Genomic DNA, 27,446 nt, shown 5'->3' with positions numbered 1-27,446 from the left:
CAAGAATTCATGAACTGTGCTCCAGCAGTGAAGGCCGGTGGCCACAAGGTGTCAGTATGGATCCGTGCACTAAGACCAAAGGAAAAACACAGCAGCCACAATAGTGACAATGAATTGTCTGGCAAGTTCCATTTTTATGGTTGTAAGAAGAAAATTTGACAGGTTTGGGAACATGTTTAAAACACTAGAGCCCAGAGGCATATTAATCGCCTGAATACTGGAAATTATGATGAATTTAAATTGTGAATCGTAATTAAACTTTTTCAATGATGATTTGAAGCAGGCAAAGTCAATGCTTTAAGTTTAATGAAGGTTTAATCTTATTGAAAAATTATTCAAGTAATGCCTACTCAAGTCTGTGTGTGTTGTTGGTCGGCCGGGCCAGATTTACACCGTAGACTAAACAAGCCTAAAGTGAGACAGATAAAGGAGACAGTAATAGGCGTAAACTATTTGGCAGGGTACGATAAGTCAAACGTGAAAAAAAAATCTATTGAAAACAGAGGCGAGTGTGTCACTGCGCATGATTTCGCCCAGGATTTGGACGCAATGATTATCACCAACAGCTTCTGAGGACGCACTCGCATATCAGCTTCTATGCAAATCGTCCTCCTCAGCGTCTTTTCATTGGAGAGGAGCATGGAGGTGTAGTCTGCAAGGCGTGACATCATGCCAATGCAGCTTTATGAAGAAAGTGCGCTTCTCCTGAACAGGCAGAGGTGGATCTAGTCCTCTGGCATCTCAGCGGACTTAGTTTTGTGGCCCCCGAAGCCATATAGTCTGCGCGGTACAGAGCTCGTTCGCCTTAGAGCATATTAAGGTGAGCCTTTTACGCACGCATGTTTTTTCCTACTAGGCTTGTGCCCTGGTCAGTTTTTGGAGTTACTGCCATTTTCAAAGTGACTGCGATCATTTCTTTGACTGCATGAAATAGCTGTGAGCATTTGGAGCTCTTGTAAGAGACCAGCTTGCCGATGAATATGACCGCTGAGCCGCATTTACATTTGGGACTGCAGAAACCCCCCATGGATTTCGTCAGTGACTTCGACTTGATGAAGTTCGGCGTCAAGAAAGAGGCGATGCAGGGGATGGACCGCTCCTTCATCGGGCCGTGCAGTCAGCTTCAAAGACCAGACTCTGTTTCGTCCACCCCTGGCAGCACACCTTGCAACTCGGTACCCTCATCTCCAAACCTCAATCCAAACGAGCAGAGAAATAACCCTGGCGGCGACCAGTTCTGGATCTCCAACAACGGAGGTTACCCTCAGCAAATGTTCCCTCAAGCTTTTGGTCTGACACCCGAGGACGCAGTGGAGGTTCTCATCGGCGCTACGGCGCAGCAGGGGCACCCGTCTGTGCCCCATGGCCACCATGCGCAAGCTTTCCAAGCTGAATTTGATGGGTATGGGCACCTAAACGACCCTGTCCAGCACTACCCCGGACTCCCAAGTCACCCCGACATGCAAGGCATTCCAACCAGTCACTGCCAAGATCAGTATCACAAAGATGACCTGGGGAGTGCGTCTCCTCAGTCACCAGAGGCCCAACAGGTCCTCGGTGCGCACCATCATCTCCAGCAGCAGCAGCAGCACATTCGCCACGACAGGCGAAGCAACGCGGAGATGCACTTCAGCGACGACCAGCTGGTTTCCATGTCCGTCAGGGAGCTGAATCGGCATCTGAGAGGCCTAAGCAAGGACGAGGTGATGCGTCTCAAGCAGAAACGCCGGACCCTGAAAAACAGAGGTTACGCACAGTCCTGCCGCTTCAAGCGCGTCCAGCAGAAACACGTTTTGGAGCACGAGAAGACCAGCCTGGTCTCTCAAGTGGAGCAGCTGAAACATGAACTCAACAGACTGGCCCGGGAGAGGGACGCATATAAACTTAAATGTGAGAAACTGACTGGTGCAAACTGTTACCATGAAACTGGGTCCACCAGTGACAACCCTTCCTCACCTGAATATTTAATGTGAGTGATTTTTTTTTATTATTTTTGTTTTCTGCAAAACTAAGATGTTATTTTCCTTAGGGAGGCATATATGTTGACAGCTGATCTTGCACCTGTTTCTCAAATAATCCTATTGATTCATCAGACCTACAGGCCATAATTAATGTATAAAATACCAAGGTTATCACTCAAATAATTGTAACTGATAGGCAACAAGTCATGAATGGAAACTTACACTGAAACATGCATGCAGGACATGTGTGAAATATCTTTCTCTCTCTCTCTCTCTCTCTCTCTCTCTCTCTCTTTCTGTTTTTTTTTAAATATATATATATAGGCCTATCTATATTTTGTCTGACAGGAAATACTTGAAATCAGAGAATATCCACTTTCCTATTATATAATGTATCTGGTTTTTAGCCATCTTCTGTTTCAGTTGCCACTCATTTTACATGGCTGATGGTGATTATGCTTTGCTCAGTTTTATTTGCTCACATGTTGTCCATATTTTATGTTCACACTTCCCGAATATAGATACCATACCCCAAAGAATGCTATACTAAATATCAAATTTCCATTATTTTTATGAAGCTAATTCTGCTGGTCAGATTTGTTCCTCATTTTGTTTTCTTTCTAAGATAATACACAATTGTGCAAGAAAAAAAAAACTTGTATTTTTTTTCTCAATATTGACTGGCATTGTTTTGTATTTAAATTGTTTTTCATCTACTATGGATCAATAAAGCCATTGTGACTTTTTAAGATTGTGTGTCTTCAGTTGGCATTTACTTTCCTGCGTAAAGTGTCTTTGCAGTAAAATATTTTCTTGAAATGCAAAAATTTTTCACACTCATGGTAGTGTAATTCATTACACTGACAGAGGCTATATAAACCTTTTGAGTCATCATTCTCACATTTTGTAAATATCTAAAATTGTTCTCAAGTGTATAAATTGAGCTACGACTGACACAATATCTGTATATATATGAAAGCAAACTACTGAAATGAAACAAAATGTAAATGAAATGAAAGTAACACTCATCATGTCCGCTGTAAATTGCCAATCTGAAATCATCCTACAAATTTTAAGCCCAACAACCCAAGTTTAAAGAGTTTCAAGTTTTTAAATTACTTTAATATAATCATACAGTATATTCTGAAGCAATTTAATTTGAAGATAAACAGCGAAACTGGGCTTCCTTTCTGAATTCAGGGCTCAGTGAGGCTTCAATTTAAATATCACAAGGCCAAGGGAAAAAACATGCACATGCCACGTATTTGTTGGTTTGGTGGTAAATGAAAGGACGAGTGGCTTTCTCTTCTTCCCTGACCTTTGCCCTTCATGGAGTGCTGCTTCCTGAGGGACCCCGGCATGTGAAAGCACAGAGGGCTGACTGGCAGGGGCTGTGGGGCACAGATAAAATGGAGTGGAAATCAGGCTTCCCCTCTGCTCTCTTCCTCAGACAAACAGGTCACCTCTGCATTCATTAACAGAGGAAAAGAGAAACAACAACCACAGCACATTGCTCCGCACTCCTCCAGCCGGCTCCAGAGGAATTTTTTCACTTGATATGTGTTTTTTTTTTTTTTCTCCCCGGTACCATTTTGAAATCCTCAAGCTAATTTCCTGTACACAGATCATTCTCAGTGCAAGACTACAATAATATTTGGATGACCGTAATAGTTCCAAGGGCCAGCGTGATAATGTGTGATAAGTGGTCACATTGTAAATTGAGTTTATAACCTCTGTGATGGCTTGTGTACTGACAGTGCTAGAGTTTTGCACTGGGCGTATCATACGTTGTTTCCCCGAAGACTGTCTCACTGATCCCTGTGGACGTGTTCAACCGGGCAGGTGGCTCTAACGGCACCATCCTTTAGCCTGGAAACCAGCCTCCCTTTCATGCGTGACCTCTGACAGTTTTGACCTCACCCTCTGTTCAGTGAAAGGCGCTCTAAAATCACACCACAGGTGCAAAAGTACTTTCCTACTGAAAGCAGGCCCAATCCCAGAGGCTCGGCCTGCTGCCCTGGGAGTGTTGTGACGTAGATAATTGCGTTTGTGCTCATCAAGGATGTACAGTAGCAGAAAACACACTAAATGACAACGAAAAATTCTTCTCTATATTATGATGTGACTGGTAAAAGATTGTCAGTTATGACGTGAGAATACCTTTACAGGTAGACTTTAATTTTAAAATGAGTTATCCACCACTGTGAAAATGAATTAGTTAAATGTTCTTAAAAAAAATGTACATAATCTGACAAAATTATTGCGGTTATGAGAGCAGGACTCACTATGTTAAAGTGTTTATTAGACCTTTACTTAGAAAACAATAAAATATTAGAGGACACAATCAGTTGCAGTTTGAAATAATGACAATGAAAAATTCTGAACATCACATCATAACATTTTCCCAAATGCACATAGCATTTTAAATTGAGCCCTTCACACATATATTTGTGCATATATTTGTGCATCTATATTTGAGTATATTTGTGAGTGTGTGTGCAAGGTTTCGATGCATTTCTGTGCTCACTTCCTTATGTATTTGCATGCATTTTAGTAGGTGCAGCCGTCGAGACATTGCATGTGTACGTGCGTGCTTGTGCGTTTGCAAACATGCCTGCATCATGTGTAGATTCACATGCAACAGTGGCGTTATTAAGTGCGAATGTTGGAGAAGACAGCGGTTTGTGGTCTAGTATAACAGCGTGCAGGGTGCCATTGTAGAAACGATTAGCCAGCTCTTTTCCCTCGCATGTGATAGGCTGGTGGGTCTGATGTGGGAGTCTTGCACTTCTCCCTCCTCCCTGCCACCAACACCCCGAGCCCACAGCGCCTGAGGCTGGCTACTGAGTCAGCAGGAGGGAAAGGTGTCTGCACGGCTGTGGCATCAGAACAAGAGAGAAAGTGAGATAGTTAGAGGGAGATAAAGAGTGGCGAAAATGGAGGAAACGGTTGAATGTAGGCACACGTAAAAAGAGGAAAGTCATTGAAAAACATCAACAAAAATGAAATCCAGATCGATAGGAGGGGTGATTGCAGGGAAAAGAGCGACACTCAGAACGAGGCAGGATGAAGAGCGAGCTCTGTCACCCCCCCGCCCGCCCGCCCCCCCTTCATCATTTCAAAATCCCTACTGCAGAGGCCTTTTTCATTACCTGCTGATTCCTAAGAGTACATCTTCACTCAAGATGTAATTATGATGTACTCCCGAAAGAGGAACATTACGTATGAAAAATATTGCTTTGCTCTAGCCCTTTTTGAAAACACTTGAATGTCAGAGTCTTAAAAATGAGTCGAATTTTGGTTAGGCCAGGGAGAGAGGAGTGGTGAGGACACGGTGCCCGTTTCTAGGCAGATGGTTTTCCAAGGCCTGGCTGTATCTCAGACAGTGGACACAGACAGAGGAACGCTGGAGATATTCACCATTGTGTGGAGAGAGGCAGAGGAATGCAGGCTGCCAGGCTACACTGACACCAATGAACACAGCCAGAGGCCTCAGGCCATGAGGGAGGGCTGGCTGGCCACGCTCTAACATTACTCACTGCTTCCATCTGTGATATTGTACCCATCTTCGGTGTTTAGTGTTCGAGTTACCCAGCTAGCCTATCTAAACAAAGCTATCTTGTTTACGAGTTCCTGACCGGCTGTCCCAAAGAAACTAGACATCTCTTTACTCGCCCGAGATTACATTTCAAGTTAGTGTCAAGTAAATAATTGCAGAATGGTTGTTTTGGTCTATCACTGATAGGACTTGCGAATCAGAATCGGTTTATCAGCTGAGTAAACACAGCTTATGTTTCAATCAGTGCCCTGTTTCAGACAAACACTGCTGATCAATCAATGAATTCTGCGTTTACAATGATGACTGTCAGTAATCTTCTGTGGCTAAGTGTCAACCGGCCAGACATTTGACCCTTGCAGCAGGGCATTACCAGCCCCAGCCGGTTCTTTTACCGCTGTTCTTGTGCAAGGGCTGAGGCATGTAACTGATCGTCGGTCTATATGAGTGATTTCACGTGAAGCACAGAGCAGAGAGTGGGATGGAGGACAGGATGGACGGGGGGCTTCCTCTTTCACTTCCTATATGAGGATCCAGTCAAGTGACTCTTTGTGAGAGCGTTAGGTTGTGTGTCGCAGGAAAACACAGCTTTGCCGGCTGTGGTTTCCGCTCAGGATGTCCAGTCGTTTCTGCGCAGAGTTGTGACACTCTGAATCATGCAGTGATCACACACGCACACAGACATGGACATGGCACACACAAACACGCACACACACATATGAATGCGGGCTTGTGTGTGCACAATCTCTCAAACACACAGACTGACACACACACACATTTTTTTTTTCCCCGAGTCTCAACATTTTGGAATGAATTTTTGGATTCTGAAATTTAAATGTCACGGGGTCTGGCTGTCCCTCGCCAGATTACCTTGACTGCTGAATGTACCATAAAGGCATTTCCTTTGTTGCCACATCCTGAAGGGTTCCTCAGTAATTACGATGGCACTACTGTAAATGACTGGAGTTGTCACATGATGGGCTCCACAGGACCCAGCAGAGTGGATTAATGTGTAGCCGCAGCACTACAATAAAACTTGTCTGCTATCTTATTGGCTGTAATAAGGGACCTAGCTTCCTGGGAATCAGCGTGTTTGTGCATGAGCTCCTGCGGATCTGATATGGAGGCCCTTTGATAAACTCCCTGTCACGTTTCAATGGACACCATCGAGAGGAGTGTGACAAAGTCCTGTCACATTACAGACCCTGGACTTTGGTAACAGAACACAGGGTTATCCTCCGTATGTAATAATTACACTGATGTCTCTCCGTGTTAAAAGGCCTCCATAAAACACAGCCTGACCTGCATAACTGTGCCCACAACCCCTTGCCTGTGATCTCTGTGATGAACACACTGCATGTTACGGTAAGATACACATACCTGCCCACATTGGTTTTTCATTGTTGTTTCATAGCCAATCTGGCAACTTGGGTAATGTCAGACAAACATACATAACTTATGGATCTGTGTATGACGATTATTCATATAAAATTTGAGGGCCATGGAAAAATTACATGAGTTTCCCAGGAGAAACAGCAAAGTGGGAAGGCACCGGGAGATCGCCTTGAAATACAAGAGAAACCTGCGAAAAACAGGAGTGTTTTTCTCTCAGGTAGGGTTACAATACAGTGTGATAAGGCACAATGCGATATGATACGGTACGGTACGATATGATAAAAAACGATGCAATACAGTACAATATGATACAAGATGATATGACATAGAATGCAATTTGATACAATATGACACATGATGTGATTCGACACAATAGGATACACTACAACACAATATGACACAGTATGACACGATACAATACAAGATGATACAATGTGATGCGATGTGATATGATTCGATACAGTACAACACGATATGGTACCAGACAGTATGATACAATACAATGTGATTTGATATACTTTTTTTTTTTGTTAGTTAATCTATCATGGACACTGCATGCAGATCCCATGGTAAGAAACACAGCAACCTCAGTACAGACTAAAACACATAAGACATCATTAACAGCGACATACACCGGCACAACAGCTCATGCATAAACAAAGAATAATTTGATCCCGCTCAGGTGACAGCACAGTCAGTTTTTAGTGTGGCGCAGAGAGGCAGAGGAAAGTTTTTTTTGTCACTTTTTCACTGACAATCGCAGCATAACCTGGTGGTCAGCGACTGGAGGAGGAATCGTTTGACAGAGAGGAGAGGAGAAGTGAGCAGAAACGAGCGGCTGTTCTCTCTCCCTTTCATTCCTTGCTAGGATTTCCTGTTCTGTTTTATGGGGGTCATGCAGCTGGCAGGCGCCCTCCTGTTTCTGTCCGTAATGATGACAGCCGTCCATTAGTGCACAGTAGAAACACGAGCCACGGAGGTTAACTCAGGCTCTTCCCCCTCTCGACAGCTTCTTCCCTTTCCAGCGCCCCTGGCCCCGAGCGCTGCCTAACTATCTATAGGGCAGATAATTGTGGCTCTCAGTTGCTGTTGGCAAAGCTGTGCTGATTAGGGGTCAGCTCCTGCTCAGACACCAGCCTGCGCACCCTGTGGAGTTCAGTGCAAACTGGAAAGCAGGTCCAGCCCCTGGGGAATATATTCTGACTGTTTGGTATATAATAGACTGAAATCCGGGAAGAGCAATGGAGAGCAACTTTGGTTTTGGGGAATGACAAAATAAGCCGTTATGACTGCAGATAATGATAAAAATTCAAGACAGGGAGAAGACAGGGATATTAAAAAAAAAAAAAAAAGTGCCTCTGAGTGGATGGTGGCCTCAAAAATCTAAACACATCTTGTGCTGCACCAAGAAAAAGTATTTGCAGAACAGCCATTTGAATGAGACTCTCCAGATTTAAGGAAAACTTCCTTAAAATAAAAGAGGTTACACAATTCTCGGTACCATCTGACTTAGGTAAAATATAGATTTACCAGAAAAAGAGAGCACAAAGTATGTGGAAATGAACAGATGATCGAGGCAATTGTTATTATAATAGGGCACACTTTTGAAAACCCCTGTTAATGTCAGCACACATATACGAGTCGACACCCTGAAAGGCCAGTCTGGGCTTCTGCGGGTGTCGCTGACATGAGAATATGGCAGCGGTGTCATGCAGTATGTTGAACTGTAACAGCCCTCCTTGGAATTGGGTGTGTCTTTCTCCCACTAATGTGTCATGTTAACATCTCCCTTGTGTCATAACTCTTCTTCTGTTTTTCTCGGAGGCGCTCTGCAGGGTTTTCAGCTGTATTTTCTTTTTTTTTTTTTCTTTTTTTTCGGCTGTTGACACATTCATGAACAGCTAGAGGACTTAGCAGGACCTCATTCACACGCCTGTTCTTTGATTCGAAACCACATTTGTCATTATGTTCAATGTTGGGCCTTTGCAAAAAAAGAAAAAAAAAAGAAAAAAAAAGAAACTAGTCGAGGCAACTGAGGAACAACCAACTGTGGTTGGACGTCATGTGGACGAGCTTGCCATTAGCCAACATAGAGCTTCTAAGGAATCTATTTAAGGGGATGCAGGCCTTTATACTACAGTGAACCCATGTACTTGTTTGCTCTTTTTGTGGTCAAGATACAGGAAGTACTTTGTTCTGGGATTTTAACGGCAGAAAAAAGAGAAACCATGGTCAGCCTGTTATTTCTCAGAGAAGAAAATTAAATGAGAGGTTACAAGTAAACAACAAATTTTATTGTGTGTGTGTGTGTTTTTTTTTCTTCAAGGATTGTCCCAAAATGTAAGGAAAAGTGTTGAATTGCAAAACAAACAGTGAGCAGAGACATGGCGCTGGGCCCCAAGGATCTGCTTATTGTCTGGTGATAATCACAAACAGGAGTGGAAAAAAAAAATGTAAAAAATCAGCTGGACAACTGTTGTATATGCCATATGCTACTATATATTGTACATATCGTAATGTAAAACCTTAGACAAAATCACATTTTATAAGGAGCCACTGCTTGAAATAAAACAACATATAACAACAAGTAGTTATATTTTGCAGTCTGCCAGGCGTAGGTGATAAAATAAACGAGAAATGCTAAATTCACTCATTTCCATGTGCCTTTTTTCCATTTGATCTGTAATATTTTGTTTAAAAAAAAAAAAAAAAAAAAGTAACATAATTTGCACCATTCCAAAGATTAAACAAAATATGTTCAAGTAAAATTATTTTCCAAAATAAAATGTTTGAGCAATGACAGCCTGAAAAGGCCACATGGTACTTATTATGACTTAACAAGAGACACTAATTGGCAGTTTCTACAGGACAATTAATTTGCTTGACACTGATATAAAGCAGCAAATGGTGGAGTGGCAACCCACCCTGGGAGAAGAGAGAGGGAGGTCTGCGAGGAAACACACCGCCCACACGTGGCTGAGCGGCGGCCTGCAGGACTAACACAGTCAAACTGCACAACAACACAGGCGGCTGGCCTCTGACTTTTAACCCCGCCAACTCTGACCTCCACCTCGACATCAGGTGCTGATGAATGTTCAACTGCTCGATTGTTGTGGGAAACTCCCATCGTTCTGCCTCCCGTACGTTCACAGAGGACCACAGAGGAACATTCAGGAATATCAGTAATTCAACCCCACAGACATGTCACACGCCAGGACAAGCGAAAAAAAAAAAATAAAAAATGACAAACCGTCAGACTGCAGGTTGCCAACATCAAACCTCCCCCTTGTCTTAAGAAAAAAAAACTGCCCTCAAATGTCTGTCATTGTTTGGCCGCACTGGTGAAAAACATTTGGAGTAAATATGTCGACTCCGAGTCTCTTCGGTACACGGGGGTTCAAAAGGTCATTATAACTCTCTCGGTGACAGGGGTAAGGGCAAGTGGGGCTATATTTAAGTCCAGGAGAGAGGAACAGCCTTGACTCATATGCAGACCTAAAGCATCCTCTTTCCGCTCAGAAAAATGAAAGAACTGTTTCGGTCAAGTTGCTTTAAATAAAGCTGCAGGCACGCTGATCACTATTGAGAGTGGTTATATTAAGACACTGATTGTGTAACTTATTGCTGGATCGTCGAATATTGTTAACTTGCAACTTGAAAATAAAGCATAGTTGACACATTGCACATATATATGGAAATTTGGGGCTGATGTTTCATTTTTTTATGTTATTTCAAGATGCGACTTCATGTGACAGCCTGAAACAAAAAATGCAAAAATGTTAAGGAGAATGTTTTCCAGGGTGAATATCTCATGTCCAGGTGCCCTCGTTAGTTACAAAGTAGGTTACGTGTTATTGACAACAGTCTTGCATCACTACCTGGTTAGAATAGATTTTATTGATTCCTGGGATAATGTGAGCCCTTTCCTTAAGGATTCTTTCCCAATATCCTGTCCAGGAATCCTTTTGCTCTACAAACTAACTGTTTTTATTTCCTCAGTGGTTGGAGGGGCTGCTATGTCTGGTTGGTGGAAACAGTGGAAAGCAGGAGCAACGGGCTTTCCCACAGAACCAGGGGGAGACACTTTGAAATAAGAGCAGCCTCTGTGAGGCTTTATCAAGCCCGATCACCTGATAAACCTGTCAGAAGCCATCTTTGCAACACTCCCTCCATAGGAACTGGTAAAACAAATCTTTGAAGGACCCTAACTGAAGAGCTAATCCTTTAATCCTGATCCTAGCTTTAGTGCTTCATCAGCGGAAGAAAGACTTCGCTATTGTGTTCGCCGCAGTGATCTAAACCTCCATTATTTCGAATTACGCTTCCAAAATATCTCTGCGGTTTAAAATAGGAAACGCCACGCAAACGTCGGGTCATTTTGATTGAGATTAATGACAGAGGTGCAGCAGTTGCGTGGCTCCTGTGTGGCCCCCCTCTCACTCTTTGTGTTTTCAAACTCACCCGTCCCCAGGGCTGTTTTTGACATGCACATGCATACCTATCTGTGCTGCTATCTCTTTACAGTATATCTGTGTCAGCAGTGGGCTGAGGCAGGAGCATGAGAAATAGAGTCGAGCCCGGTCCTCAGTCCCACAGATAGGGGTTGTGCACTCAGCTGTAAACAGCGTCTGTGTGTGTGTGTGTGTGTGTGTGTGTGTGTGACTCTTCATTTCCATTTCTCTATCTATCTGTTTTCGTCACCTCTGGAAAGGTGGAATGACGAGTCTTCCCACAGGAGTGGAGAGAGCGTTGCAGTCCCACACCTTCATCCCACCCTCGCCCCACCTGATGACAGGGGCCTTATCACCGCATCTGCCGGGCCGGTTTGTCATTCCCCTTTGTTTGGGGATTAGAGAGATGCTCCTGCTCTTATTGTGGGCTATAAAACACTTAAACACAACACTTGGGGAGCTCTCTGACATCAACAAGGCACAGATGTCTTACAAGTCTGCCTAATGTTATGTGTTTTCCTTTTCTTTTTTTCTTTTTTTTCAGGCAATGACACAACACTTTGAAAGAATAGAAGTGCCCGATTTAAAGGAAAGTGATCATTACAGATAATCTAAAGCGTGCACGGGGATGATCGCGACACAGAGTAAATCTGTGTCATTGAATCATCTCTGTGACTGCCATGATGAAATCCCTCTGACTGCCAAATATGCAAATATCTCCTCTTTCACTCAGCCCTGCATTAAATCATCATTCTGTTTAGCCCTGAGCTGTGGGGGGAAGGAGCAGCTTGTTTAGGTGAACATGTCAAGAAGGAGAGAAACTATATTGTATAACTTTACTACAGTAATATACACCGAGATATGACGCCTGCGTAATGCCACATGGCAGCGCGGGGCGAGAGAGTGATAACATTTCATTCATTTTTACTTCAGGAAGCCTTCCAAGAGTTGAGTGGAGGCACCACCAGCATCAAAGAGGTGATGCCTTCGCTCCATAGTGAGCCACCATTACAAAGAGAGGTTGACCTTGCCTTTGGCCTCCTGGCTGTCTGACAAAGCACTCCCCATGCTCTAGTGCAGTACGGCTGTCCTCTAAATGAAAGTAGCTGAGAGGCGAAGGGCAAAGAGGCCTATGGAATATCAATGTGCGATGCTCTCAATTAAGATTAAAGCTTCGAATGGAATCCTATGGAGCCGCTTCCCTAAGAAATGCTTGACATTTTACCCTTGCTGACTCTGGATAAAAAAAAATAAAAAAATAAAAAAAAGTGTCCTGCACCACGAGTACCACTACCACCGCTAACTAGCTGCCCCTCCTCAGCTAGCCTTCCATTTGCTGAATTCATTTTGTAGATATTGACTTAGGCTACAGTCACACTTCTAAGAAATAAGTGAAATGGATCATCTTACTGCCGGTGGATGATAAGAATACTGAAATATGAAAAAGCGTCTGGATCAGCAAAATGACAAACTAGGGTGGAAATATGAGGCAGTCATGATAAACCCTTAGAGACAAATTCCCTGCAGCTAGATGGAGAAATGAGGAGAGGAAAATGGGAGACAGTGAGAGAAAGGAATAAAGAAAATGTATATTTCCATCATGTCCCACGTGAATGTATGTTTAAGAGAAGGAGTCGGTAACGGACAGTGTGTGTATTCCCCTCCCTGAATGCCTAAAAATACAGACGGGCTAAAAATAAATGGCTTCTTAAATTATTAAAACACAAAACATTCATGTGAGGACACAGTTTTTTTTTCCAAGAATATTAACTAATCAGATATGACCTGATACAGATACATTATAAGGGACTATCAGTTTAGAAATGTACTCTCTTCATTATATTTTTACCCGCAGTATGGAGAAGTACATTAAGTATTTGTGAACATAAGCAACTTTCGCTATACATCGATACGACATCATAGATCACAGGGAGAGGACAAACTCCTCTCATTTCTGGCCGTGGCAGACGGTATTGTATGTGTGCATTTCAGAGGCAGCAGTCTAGAAATATAGGAGGGGGGATACCATGTTTCATAGCTAAAATTCACTGGTTTTATTCCCTTTAATTAATGCCATGTTTGAGATTTATTTTGCAATTTGTTTAGCTTCAGCAGATGTCTTTCTGGGCAAAAGGCTGTGTGCTCTTTTTTTTTTTATACAGGAACTAGGATGTAATATTTACTTGGACACGTTTCTCGGTGATTAACAGAACATGATGTCAGTTGTTTGTATATGATGATGTAGATTGATTCAGATTACAGCGGTGTTTACCGAGCCTATCTGCCTGCACCATCGTCTCTGAGCACGGGGAGCGTTTCTACTTATAAAAAGACACCGGGGTAAATACATTAGGTGGCCGTCTCATGCGCCACAAAGACGTTTATGAAACGCCGAGCGTGTGAAACTCCGGGTGGAGCCCCCGCGTACGAAGCAGGGCTAATATTTCATTGTTGTAAGCAAGAGAGCAGGGAATGATTATAAATACGATGCAGAAAATGAAATCAAAATGGAGCCGATCGTGTAAACTCCACCCTTGATAAACAGAATTCCACATCACGCTCCAACTCTGCAGTTAACTGAATCAATGCAATTCCACTTGTGCTGATCTTGCAGACTGAGGCCCTTCCCCCATCCTCTCTCTGTCTCTCTCTCCCTCTCTCTCTCTCTCTCACACACACACACACACACACACACACACACACACCCTTCTCCCTCCCAGTGCAGGTCTACCCATCGTAACACATTAGCAGCAGAAGCCATCACACAATCAAGACAAGGCAGTGTATGAGACGTCAGGCCAATTTGTTTCCTTCTCGGAGCTACATCACATTAGCAGGGTGGCTATACCCTTGAGCTAAATCCAAGTTCACACACAGAGGCACTGGGCTACTGGACAGGAGGCCAGCCGTGTCAGCACTTTTCAGACGGCTGCTGACATGTATCCAGCAGACTGACATGTATGCGGGGGGAAAAAACGGGTGATAGTTTGAAATGCAGTTGTTTGGATGCTATGTTTTCTTTTTTTTATATATATATATATATATAAAATACCCAAGCATGTGATAGCATCTCCTGGGGCTGGCAAAGAAAAGAGCAATGAGAGCATAAAACAAAAAAGTTCCTCTTCAGGCCGAGGAATCTGTCAACCAAATCCCTTATTTTTATTTAAGGATCGCATGCCCCCCCCAAACAAAAGTGGTATGAATCTTGACGCTTAATGGAAAGCCACAGTCTTGAATCAGAAGACAAATGTGAGCAGGAGAGGCCAGTCAATAGTTCAATTATCTGATGTCCGTCTTAGTTAATTAAACATATAATTGACCATCGAAGGACTAATGATAGCCCTTCTCATTGCCCATGAATCCACTGGATTTGGCGTACCCATCACTTGACCCCGCAGTGGATTGACTGGCCTCGGATGCCGGGTCAGAGTGTATCCACTGTTCACCGCTGTGACACTCCTAGAGACTGAACTCACAGCCGCGTGGCTCTCAGCACTGCCAAAAACAGTTGGAGGGAAAAAATGCAATTACTGCAAGATTATCATACTGCTTCCCTTTGACTTTTCTGTGTGAATTCATGAATATATATGAATCCATCTTGCATCTCAATCTGAAAGCCCCTTCTTAGCCCCCTCATCCATGTTTTGCTGGTGGCATTTTCTTTGTTTCTTCATGGTCCTAATGGCAAGATTACAGGGTTACCCGAGACAATAACACAAAATACCACCAAGCAGTCTTCATACACTGCGCTCCACTGCAAAAGTATGTACATTTATTAAAACCCCAAAACGTGACTAAATAAATTTACACACCTCACTGTTGTCAGGTAAAAACCTCCCAAAAAAAAAAAAAAAAAAAAAAAAAAAAAACTTTATGGGAACTAAGAGAAACAGCCTTGTTTGTAGGTTGATGACCACGCAGTTTTGAGTTTTCATTGGTTTAAATTAAGCCCAAGAGTCATGGAAGTTTCTCAGATCCATAAGGGGGCATTTAATATCAACTCAAGTTAAAATATGAAAAACACCAAAACTGCGACTCACAGCATTTTCACCTGACAACAATGGTATTTTCAGTTCCGCCCCATATCTGTCATGGAGGATTGGGATGTCCGGCTCTTTGCGGGTTTATAATCTGCTACAATGACATGGCTGCACGTAATATGACAGAAAAACACCCTGACCACATCTTTCTTGTGAATTACACTTGTGATAGATGCCTGAGGACACCGGGATGGCTCTATTGTGTGAGATAAACTTCTAGACATCCTCATCGCGTGCCGCCTCCCCTCCTCCTCCAGCACCCCTCTCTCCCTGAACGCCTCTCCAACCTTTGGACTCCACCACCACTCCCCTTAATAGCTCAATCTGACGGATCATTTAAAAGTCTGCTGAAACAGACAGATGGGTAATGGATTACATGTTAAATCAATGCTCAAATCAATGGAAGACATGCATCAATAAATGGATAGAGAGCTGCTGAAATAGACACCAGAGTTAATGTGGAGCCGTGTGGAGCATCACTGTGTGGAGCGCACAGTGCAGAGGGCTAATAGTTGCCTGGGCTGATAAGGTGTCCTTTTGAATAATACGACAGTGATAAGCTAAACTTAAGATTAGCTGCTGTAGTGTGGCTGACAGCCCCAACACACACACGCACACACATGCACACGCACACGCACAGGTTCATTTCGCTCCTTGTTGTAGCTCCACAGCAGTTTCCCTGCCAATTTACATTAATAGGAGCATGTGATAATCCTGGTCAGTCTGAGGCTGTTGTGAATTGGACAGCGGACGCCACTGCAGATACAATATCAAGGGAACAATGAAGCCGAGAGAGTTAAGGAACAAAGAAACAAGTCCGCGGGTTACAAAACACAAAAGGTTCCAGGACAGGCAAAGCAAACAGCTCCGGTATCTTCTCACTGTGTCTTCATCAACACAAGGGCACACGAACAAACATGGGGCCACACTTTCATCAGGAACAGAGAGGATATTCTTCAGATAAACAAACTAGGATCATTTTTCAGTGTAAGAAAGCACGCTGACCTAACATCCTGGAACACATGGTTGGGTTGGGGGGAGCAGTTCGCCACAAGTGTTGAACTTGTGCTGGACTCAGGTGGTGTTGTGGGCACGGCTGACTCATCACTGCAGCACCAGAGGTCCCAAACTTGGCTGTTTAAACATCTTAACAGCATTAGGCTACACACTGACTGATAAGTGCGTTTGCTATTTGAGCGACCGTGTCTGCTCTTGCTAATAAACATAATAATAGACATTAATAAATATGATAATTTAGCACGTCCACCCGAGAGACCTCAGCTTGCACTTCTCGGACAAGGAAGTGGCAAGACGCTACAGCTGTTTCACAGGGGCTCGTGCCATAAATCTCTTGTGAATGGCTGGTTTAAGGGTGGGTGCTAAGGAGCAGCTGTACCCGTCTAAAAATAGCAGCAACACTGCTGTTGGACAGTGTGTAAAAGCTCGCCATGCAGTTAGCACAAAGAGCCTATCAACAATACCTTCCACCTGCATCAGCCTAACCGTGGCATGGCATCAGCATTTTAATGGCCAGGAAGTGAGTGACTTTTGTGCAAACTGAATGTCCGTACATGTCACTGCATCTGACTCACCCACCCAAACAACGACCAATCCTGACCACATGTTTTAGCCACACTCTATTTTCCAATGAGTTGAACATTCATTATCAGTGTTTTGTAGCCCGAGGCAGAACGCTCCCTCCCTGGTATAGTGACAACCGCTGGCTGCCCTCATGGAAAACAAAGCCAAGATGGCACGGCAAACACGAATCATTATGACAGGGACGGTTCAACAAAGTCAGACTCAGCACACTGAGCATCTTTTATCAGTGTTTTCTTTCAGTCACGTTGTTCTCCAAATTATAAGAAGGGACTGAAATTTTTAGATCCAGCCCTGCTTGTTCGAGCTGATAATAAAGGGCATGTCAGTGTGTGTGTGTGTGTGTGTGTGTATGTGTGTGTGTGTGCTTGCGTATGGCGGTGTACACCTGTTTCGGTGTAGGGTAGATGTAATTGCTAAACATACAGTAAGAGGTTGACAATTTTTAGTGATGTCAAACGGTGCCTCTGGGACCGACTGTAGCTCACAATCTGACTAATGAAGGCCAAGTAATCAAGCCTCAACCTCATCAGCCATGTTTGGAGTAATTAAAAGGTTTATGTTTAGTATCAGGAGAGCCATTTCCCCCTGTCAATCAGCACCGGTGGGCAAGTGTTACCTTTTGTCACCACTACTGACCAATGGCTGAAAATTTAAAACATGAGTTTTAAATGTGCATTTACATGAGTTCCACTACTCCCCTTTATTTATTCAGTTATGCCATAATAAACGTCATTACAAACACATTGTTATGATTGTGCTACAGTCAGAAACCCATCAATACCTTCACACCCAGGCACCAAGGAAGCCTGTATAAATGCACAGGGTGATGGATATAAATCCAATAATCAATCGGACGGCTGTTGCTGTCTGTCTGCGTCATCCTGATCTATTTTGGCCGATATAGGACAAGTAAGTGTGTGTGTGTGTGTGTGTGTGTGTGTGTGCGCGTGTGTGTACGTAAAATGCTACATAGTAAAGACCAGAGCACGTTTTTACCTCACAGGGTGTGGACATATTTGTGAAGTGAGGATATTTTGGCCCATCCTCACAGACACAAAGGCAAATTGGGGCTTATAGGTTAAGGTTAGAATTAGATTTTGTTTAAGGTTAGGGTAAGGGTTTAGGTTAGGCAGGTGTTGGTTATAGTTATGATTAGGGAAAGGCTGTAGAAAACTGTGTAAAAAAAAAAAAAAAAAAAAAAAAATGAGTGGAAGTCAGAGACAGAAGCAGAAGAAGCAGAAAAAGTGCTGGGGCAGTGTAATACCAAAATAACAGACCGCCCCTTGCCCCCTTACTTTGCTCACACCAACTCTCATTTTTTTCCCCACATATCATTTTTTGGAATAAATACATAATGCGCACACACATACAGACACACACATCCACACACACACATCCACACACATTATGCATGCATGTTAAATGAATATATATCTGCACACAAACAGACACTCCACAGTAAGCTGTTACTCTGCCGTCCTGCATGCACAATAACCTCCTGAGGAAAAATAATTGTCATTACTACTCTTGAATCTATATGCACCAGAACATACAAGGTTAATTCACATCTGCATAATTGTGATCTGTGACGGCACACAATAGGATATGTGTGTTGACTAATTGGATTAGGTTTTAATGCAATATTTGGTAGGATATAATGTTACACACTGACAGCCAGGAGGATTTTACCCAGCATGCAGCAGGAGAGGTTCTGCCACTACAGTTCTCCAGGGATTATAAGTGACCTGAAGAGGACATCAGTCAGTGGCTGTTTGTCTACTATCCCCATTTTTAAAACTAATTTTTGAGATTTTCATGGCATTTCTGCTGTTTGAGGCACCAAACGGAGAGAGAAGTTGACATGCAACAAGGATGGCGAACCGTGTCCGCACTCTTGAGGTGTGTGGTACCTGCCTGAACTCACGACACACAACAAGCCCATCTTTACCTGATGAACATAAATCTCTCGTCTTCAAATCAAATGGGTAGAATTAAATAATGTTTCTCCAGTCTTTCAATTTTTAAACAACTTGAGTTAGTGCTATTTTTTATATATTGTTTTAAAGAGAAAAAAAAATAAAAATCATTGATATGATGATATAACCACTGAGTGTATCCCCTAACATTAACGTGTGAAATGGGAGTGAAGCAGGACAATAAACCAAAACGCTCAGTAAGCAGTTCATAGGCATGGTTAGGGCTCTCTCTGGTGGCTGAGCACCGGTACTATTTCTGCTGATTCTCCATAAGGAACGGAACACCCTCGAGTGGATATGCACTCTGTGAAACCCTGTAGAGGGAAAAAAGATAACGATTAAACAGTAAATGATGGACATATTTTGTTAATTGTCACTTTGTGAAGCAGAATACGCAAACTCTCTGTTTACCAATGAGCTGAACCTAATAGGTGCAGACTGTTGTGTTGTGGATCCCCCACTGCTTCCTTGATTACAACCACAGTGGTTGCATTGCAACAGCCAATTAAAATCAAATACCATTCTCTCACATATTACCACCACTGCATTTACTTGTAGATCAATTCCCTTAAGCTGCACCATTTTACATAATGAATGCAGAGGGATTTGATATGTTTGCCTGGCAGGAGATTCACACGCTGCAGGAAGAGTTGTTGAAATTCCCGCTGTTCTTGCGTTATTGCCAGATAATAATTTGCACACTGTATTTAGTCTGGATGGTAATATGACATGCTGTAAATTAAAAACATTTGTAACAGACTTTGTTTTTTCATTATTAAAGTTGTACTCAAGAGTGTACAGTTAGTGAAAACTAATGTTTTATTCTGATTGTAAAGTTTTCGTTACAGCTATCCAGGAATTAAGCTTAATACATCAATCAGTTTTGAGGTCAGTGATATTGTGGTCAGTCAGTTAATTAATCAGTCAATAACGAATACCCCACCCTGTGACTTTCAGTAGGAATGTGGGTAAAGTCAATGAATGAATGAATGAAGGAAGGAATGAAAGAGCAAGCCATCACACAAAACTCTGCAGAATGCAACAATGGGATAATTACAGTTATTATTTTTTGTACAAATAATTTGAATAAATCATAATGAATGTCCTCCATTTAAAAAATCCAAAGGAAAAAGTCTAAAGTATAAAATATATTAGATGCAGTTAAGCATCAAAAGTTAAAATACATGTTTGATAAAAATGTTTTGTTTTCCACCTTCCATCTTCATTCATCCACAATATTTTGACACAAGGGGTCAGTAATCCATTTATACTTGCTTTGATTGCATGTGATAGATAAATGGAAACTGAAAGTGCAGCTTTGTCATGAAGCAATCACATGATTTGCAGCTCCGTATTTTCTTTAATTAGTCAGAAACAGCACATCAGCTGCAGATAGCAAACTTGCTTTGAAAAATGCTTCCTTCCTGAATATGGAATTGCAAGCGTCTCAACAATTTAGTTAAAATACTTGATGCTTTAATATGCTGATGCTTTAATATGCCGTCCTCTTCTTCTTCTCAAAGTATAACCTTTTCATCAGCTACTGGTTCCTACACTGTCATCCACTGAGGAAACATTCAAAAGGACTCCATCTGTGTTCAAAACTTTTCTTACATCTTGGGATTGAATAGTTACACCTCATCTCCTCAGTGTGGTTAAACATTACTCACATAAAAAAATGTAGTTAACTCATGGCAATCTGAACGCTCGATGGAGCAACGCCATTGGCTTGTCTTCATTACACACAGTGGGACCTTTGTGCTCAAGTGAAAGGTATAAAGGCACCAAAAGGTACACTTTGTTCTCGCCAAGCTCAATTACATGGAAATTCAGAATGACTTACAGACGAGTGTTGATACGATGATGCTCCGTTCACATTATCATGATATGGCACAAATATCAACCTTCTGCTTTACTCCTGCTGATGATTTTGGCTATTGGGCTGTCTGAATTAAATACGCTCTCAGAGGAAATGTTGATAGGAATCTGTAGTCCTGTGGAAACTTAATATAAAACTTAATACAAGAGCATGGCTGCAGAGTAAGAAATCATCAAAATCCCATCTGTGTGTGTGTGTGTACAAGCATTCATTTAGCATTCAGCCTAATCTATGCTAGTAATCTGTGACAGAGTTTCTTTCTCCAAATTCACCCTGGACAGCAACTCTGATTGGCTAAGTAATCAGCGGAGGTGCCAGTATCACAGATGCTGTCTCTCAACTAATTGAATTGCATGAAGGCACTGTGGTGCATAAAGCGCAGGTGTTCATTCACTTTGTTAAGTCACTTTGGCATGTTTTACTTTGCTTGTGTATCCTGGACTTTCATAGCAAATATTCTGTAAGCTGTTCATCACAAGAATGTGATTGCAAATGAAACTACATCAGGGCTAAAAGTGTACACAATGGCTAGATTACTGGTTTAAGTGTAAGAAAAGACAAAAATCTCACTCATCGAAACAAATACTACTTTATTCATTAAGCAAGGCACATGGAGAGCCAGCTGCTCTCTGGAATCATGTTCAGATGCAGCTACAGCAGCCAAATTTAATTCAAATAACCATAATTACCATTCCACAAAGACACATTTTTTTTTCCATACATAATCTATTTTCATTCACACTGGATGTTTCTCCTCTCTCAGTAGACAACATTTATTAAATTGACTTGGTCAAAAAACAATTATTGCACTGTCTATGCTTAAAATAAGTGTTTACAGTAATATTGCTGATGATTCCCTATAACCTTGTGTTGCTATAACACCAACATTTGCTTTGAAATGGACAAGAGGGACAAATTAAGAAAAAGTAGGCACTCTGGAGAAAGTTTAAAGAGGAGCACTGAAATGTTCTTGCAAAAAACAAAACCCACTCATTTGAAACAGTAGATCTCTATGAAAGCTTGCAACAGCTCTTTCACCCAGTACCCTCCATCCCCAAGTCCCTGCAGCCAAAGACAAACTAGTGTACACATCTGGCTCTTGGCCATGTTCCCATGCCCACACTGTCATCAAGCAGCCTGGGGTTTGGCCTCTGCCCACACTCTCTCTGTGCCTTGTGTCTCGTGTGAGCGCCAGGTCCCACAGTCATGTTGCTGATGTCCGCCAGCTCCTGTCTTTGGGACAGCATGGTGACCATGTGCTCTAGCTTGGTGCGAATCGTGGAATAGTGGCAGTGGCGCTCTTTGGTCAACTTGTGGAAGGAGTCCCTCAGGTTTCTGTCCGGAGCTGCTGAACCGTGGCGGATGGCGTGCCCGCGGTCCACCGTGTGGTGCGGGGAGCTCCGCTCGGGGGCTGCAGAACAAGAACCAGAAGAGGGAGAAGCGGCTTCGCCCTGGCTGCTGCTTGTTGCATCCTCAGCAGTAGAGACGGATGTGATAAGGCTGGGGTGGTGAGAGACCGTTTCTAGGTCGGCCTGGGCGCCACTGTCTGCTGTGGGCCAGCTAGTCTGAGTTGAGACGTGGCAGGACAGGGTCGCGGTCGTCACCAGCTCTACCACTGCTGGGGCATCTGCAGAGAGACACTGGGTGGCACTACCAGCCAAGATCTCCTCGTGTATGTGCTGCTGCTCCATCCAATCCTCGCCTATGGTGGAGGAGTTGGATGCGGGGCTGCTGTTACCGGCCGTGTCCCCGGTCGGGGGCTCACAGGGGGGCTGCACCGCTGGGATCTGGGGTTTGCGGCTGGGAGTGCTGGTCAGACACACAGACTCCAACAGCCTCTCTTTGGTCATATGAGGGGAGGAGGACACTGGATGTAGAGCGCTGTTATGGTCACTTGCAGCACATCGAGTATTGATAGGCATAGACTGGGCATAGAGGATGCGGAACTCCTCGTCAAAGTTCTCCGCGATTTGGCCTGAAAGCTCAATCAGGTTGCTGCTGTTCAGTTTGCCATCGGTCCAGTTGAACCTGCACACAGGAATGAGATTTAGCAATACGCATGACTGCCAGTTAACAGACCATTTACTAAAACCCCAGAGGAAAAACGCATCACTTTAGTCTTGCAGGTCGTCTATTTTGACTTTAAAGAAGCGGGTAAGCGGGTTGTTACCTGTAGGAGCCTGTAGCCACTCTGTTTCCATCGATCAGCATGAACCGCTCGTGAACTTTCCCGGTAACCCTCGCTCCGGACCTCATGTAATAAGTGGTGCCTGTTATCGTTCGGACTCTCATTTGCTTTAAGGGAAAATAAAATAAAATACAATAAAATTATAACAATCAAAATTGTGGGGTGGGGTTGGGCGTTCAAGCCAGTTCAAGTTCAAATCAATAAATCTCAAAAGGCACAATACCTATCAGTCTGATGGCATCTGAATGTTGTTTTGTGATGCACACAGAGCCACACCCAGCATTACTAAAACAACCACATACCCGAAGGTCATCCAACCGAACACTGATATTGCCGCACATCTTGAGGAAAGCAGGAGCACATGATTGGTCAAGGAGGATGTAAACGGGGACTTTGCGGCGCGTGCACGCCTCCTGAAGATCCTTAAAGATATCCAGGTCTGTAAGAGAGTCTGTAACTATGGCAATCACCTGCAATGGAAAATTACAGAGGTAATATAATACAATTCATTTGAGGCTGCAGCCTTGCTCTCTCAGACATGGCGCATGATTGTGTTTTCATTATTATCAAATGCAGGGCCTTGTTCAAACACAGAGCTGGGCATCTCTGTCAGACACACTCCATGTAATGTGTGCACTAATGAGCTTTCTATCGACTGTGGTCTGTTACCATGGCAATCGCTGTAACGCTTGCTCAGCAAACAAATGACATTTATACAGGAGACAAGTAGGTATACTGTAGGGCTCTTCTGCATTTTTCTGAGCTGCAGTTTGAGACGGAGATTTCCTTTTTCACGAGGAGGGCTGGAATTTTACATCCTGTTGTAAAGGTTGTGTAGCGTGTGGTGGATTAGATATCTCAGATATTTTGCCTCGAGCTGGTGTTATCCACATGCAGCTTAGTCAGTGGTTTTGTTTGGCTGATGATATGCAAATTTTTCTGTGTCCGTGTTCATTTTGAAGAGAGTCAGTAAAATTTGCTTCCCGCCTCACACACAGAGGTAAAGAAACCGGGCTGCTTGTATGAGCTGTCCAGTAACAAATGTACAGGCAGGCTGCAGGGCGTTCACAGTGGCTTCTTTGTACTGCCAAGGACTGTGCGCAGTGGTTTTATATTTCAATACGACAATCGGACAATATTGCAGTTAAAATTTCATCCAGGCGTGTTTCTATGGTTTGAAACAGGTGCAAAGAGATTATTTTAAATATTATTGACCTGATGTAAAATTCTTTGCCTCTAGACCCATCTACACCCGCAGAGAGGATTTCCAGAGCTTAAAACGTTTTGATGAGAAAGGGAATGCAAACATTCATGCTGGAAACCAAAGCAAGTTGAAGCACATCTGGAAGCCAGGCCTGATGTGTTGCTCTGAGCCACAGATTCTCCTCATACTGGAATGTTCCCTCTGAAAACTGGAGAGGCCAGATTGACAGCTCCTAACATGAAGGCTACCATAAATAAGCACAGATAATTTATTTATTTATTTATTTATTTATTACGGAAAAAAAAAAAAAAAAAAAAACTTTCAGTCACTGTATCTAGTTATGGGTGTTTTATGAGGACTGAAACTAGATCTCTAAAATGGGGAGGCTGATCAAGGAAACCAGATACCATGGGGAATATCTTGTCTGTGGTTGAAAATGCCTCTGGGCTATTTTCAGGATGGCACAAAGAAACAGATTCACATTTGTGACTTGTTTTTTTCCCCCAAAAATATTTTTTTTATAATACTTGGCCACATTAAATGTCCTTATTTATTTTTGTAGCTGGGTCGTAATTGCTCAAAAAAAAAAAAAAAAAAAAAAAAAAAAATCCTTCTGGGAAAATATCCTCAGTAGCCTTGTAAGAAATCATAGAATGATAGGCCTAATATAGAAATGCATACTACTATTATAATATTATAATGTGGTCACTGTGCTCTGACAGTCAGAACAAAAATACCAGTGGCCAGCGATAGCAGCGTGTTATACTTTTGATTACCAGACACTATAATCCTGAATATTATGATTTTTATTTATTCATTCATTCATTCATTCATTCATTTTTGTCGTTTCAGGAAATTTTGTTTATCAGTTATCTAAATTACAAATAAACTTCAAAGACAATTATTGTGCAAATTAATGATACTTTCCTACCTCTTTGGCACTTTTAATCATGCGCCTCGCAGCCTCTTTGCAGCTGTAAATGCATTCACCGTAGCTGGGCTGGAAGTGTGCGACGGCCCGGGTGACTCCCCGGTACGAGCCGGAGGTGAAGGCGGGCCAGCCGATCTCCAGCACCGGGGGCTCCACGTCCGAAGCCTCGGGGAAATAAGTGACGGAGGAGCAGTCGACGGAGCTGCTGACCGACTGCTCCAGCATGTGCTCCACCGACACACACCGGGGGAGCACCGCGCCAGCCCGGATCCGTCGGATCTCATCGTCGGACAGAAAGTTTGGGATCCTCTCTTTCTTGAGGAAGTCCAAAAAGTTGTCGATCCCTCCGGAGAGCAGCTCCTCCAGGGCCAGCCGGTGCTTCTCGTTGTACACTTCCTGCAGGTTCAGGTCGGCCCCGGTGCCGGGCTTTTTTGAACCCCACTTCCAAGGAGAGTCGCCTAAGCTCTGGGACAGGGCCATGCCTTCGGCTCCTGGCTCGCCCGCCTTTTTCCAACCAGGTTTCAAAGTAGCACAGGTTGCAGGTAACGTTTCCAACTAAAGGTGCAGGAGGGGAAATTCGTATTTTGACGTTTCCCAGTGCTCCAGCCTGTCCCTGCTCGGCATTGGCTGCGGGACGGTCGTCAAACCAGAATGGCGTCTCCGGGCTCGCCGCTGAAGCCTGTCACTCTGCCGCAAACGCAGCCTCATTGGCTCGTTTGGAGGAAAACAAACCTCCGGTACACACCCCTCTGCTCTCCCGAGATCCTGTTACACCCGAGAGGCAGGAAAAGCAAAGAGCTCTCACTCTGTCCCCATTCTGTAAGATAAACGTCACCAGAGCGCTCCGTCAAAGGTGCAACGTGTCACATGTTTAAGATCAAGTCAGGTCAAGCTGGGCCGCATTGCTGTTTCATCTGTGTAGTCAAAGCTACACAAAACATCACTGTCAGCCATGTATGATACACTGGTAGAACTGCTGGATATAATTATTAAAACATGCCAAAGCCCAAATCAGATTTATTGAGCTGATTACAGACAGTTTTTTAGCTATAAGCATTAACATTAGTTAACATTTAGGAGTCATGGGTTCCTTTCATGGACATATCATTGAGCTGTATTATGTATGCTATTACTATGCAACTGTAATTCATTCATTCATTCATAATGTTACCACTTCTCTGTAAGTGGACTGGGTCAGTGTTTTTCCAAATGGGCCCGGGCCCCCCAGGAGTCCTTAGGAGCTTCCAGGAGGTCCTCAGCAAAATGATGAATGGTTTAATTTCACTATCATTGAATTTGGTAGAACTTTTGTTATCGCACAAAACAATGTATGAGTGATTATTTTAACATTGCGTTTTAATCTCACCATGTTGAATGTGTTTGTCTGTGTTCAGGCAGTTTATGACATCTCGACAAATAAATACACAGACCAAAAAATGTTCTCATATCAGGCTCCCTAAAGCAAAAATACTTCAAATGGGGGTCCACGGCTAAAAGGAAGTCAACCTGGGTGTCCAGAACATGAAAAAGATTGAAAACCTTTACGTTAGGTGCCAACCATTATTGTTGTTGTTGTTGTAAAAATACTGTAGGGTAAATCAGTGGAAAAACACTAAATGTAGCACATCACAATCAAATAAACAGCCTAGCTGCACAGTAGTCTTTTTTGGCTCAAAATATCTACAGGCTCCATAGCTAAACTCTCAGCTGATAAAAAAGAAGAAAAAGAAGCATACAACCTATACTAGTCAATCAATATGATGACAGCCACCCACTAGCCAGTCAAACTTTAGTTTATTAAGATAAACCCAGTTCTCTATGTTGCATGAGTGAGTGTCTCACTATGGGTAATGCCTCTTCCATGCCCTTGACAGGGACCTTAATTGCATTACACCAGCCATTTGGCTGGCCCTGATGATGCATATGTCGCAAGAGACAAGTGCCCACTGACCTGCCCTTCATAAGTTCCTCCCATCACGTCAGAGATGCGTCCATTGTGACCACTTTCCTGCGTAGTGTCAGTCTCAGCGGCACTCCTTGCAGTAATACATGCTGTTGTGCTAGATGCATTAAGCCTCACCTTGCAGTGCCTGTTTCACTGTGGATCCAGATTGTGTGAGACCACCCAACACTGAATTCCCCTCATATACAAATAGGTGGCCCAGTGGGACATCAACTAGAGCCGATGCCATCGATCCCAGTAGCCTCTGACTCAGCTTGAGTGAGACCAGCTTCCTGCTGTGGAAACGTTTCAAACATG

The 27,446-nt window shown here is 43.2% G+C and overlaps 2 protein-coding genes across 2 annotated transcripts; one reads left to right on the top strand and one right to left on the bottom strand.

Moving 5' to 3' along the window:
* Positions 1-715: 715 nt before the first annotated feature.
* On the top strand, positions 716-2,707 carry mafbb (v-maf avian musculoaponeurotic fibrosarcoma oncogene homolog Bb). Its single transcript, XM_030052673.1, has 2 exons — positions 716-820; positions 1,017-2,707. Exon 2 carries the CDS (start codon positions 1,026-1,028, stop codon positions 1,971-1,973), a length of 948 nt encoding a protein of 315 aa, XP_029908533.1. The 5' UTR covers positions 716-820; positions 1,017-1,025; the 3' UTR covers positions 1,974-2,707.
* An 18,726-nt stretch (positions 2,708-21,433) lies between these two features.
* Positions 21,434-25,857, bottom strand: fam83d (family with sequence similarity 83 member D). Its single transcript, XM_030052616.1, has 4 exons — positions 25,187-25,857; positions 23,354-23,521; positions 23,034-23,158; positions 21,434-22,891 (listed from the first exon to the last, which is right to left on the bottom strand). Exons 1-4 carry the CDS (start codon positions 25,664-25,666, stop codon positions 21,943-21,945), a joined length of 1,722 nt encoding a protein of 573 aa, XP_029908476.1. The 5' UTR covers positions 25,667-25,857; the 3' UTR covers positions 21,434-21,942.
* Between the last annotated feature and the right edge of the window lie 1,589 nt (positions 25,858-27,446).

The sequence above is a fragment of the Myripristis murdjan genome, chromosome 5, assembly GCF_902150065.1.
Source record: "Myripristis murdjan chromosome 5, fMyrMur1.1, whole genome shotgun sequence".
In the NCBI taxonomy this organism is placed as follows: Eukaryota; Metazoa; Chordata; class Actinopteri; order Holocentriformes; family Holocentridae; genus Myripristis; species Myripristis murdjan.
The sequence above is the reverse complement of the archived record's forward strand: the minus strand, read 5'-3'. Positions and strand labels throughout refer to the sequence as shown.

Excerpts from the sequence above, each read along its gene's own strand:
- mafbb (XM_030052673.1), top strand. The coding sequence starts at position 1,026 with ATGGATTTCGTCAGTGACTTCGACTTGATGAAGTTCGGCGTCAAGAAA.
- fam83d (XM_030052616.1), bottom strand. The coding sequence starts at position 25,666 with ATGGCCCTGTCCCAGAGCTTAGGCGACTCTCCTTGGAAGTGGGGTTCA. Across the intron at positions 23,522-25,186 it reads TGATTAAAAGTGCCAAAGAG|GTGATTGCCATAGTTACAGA; the intron begins GTAGGAAAGTAT and ends TTTCCATTGCAG. Across the intron at positions 22,892-23,033 it reads GTGGCTACAGGCTCCTACAG|GTTCAACTGGACCGATGGCA; the intron begins GTAACAACCCGC and ends TCCTGTGTGCAG.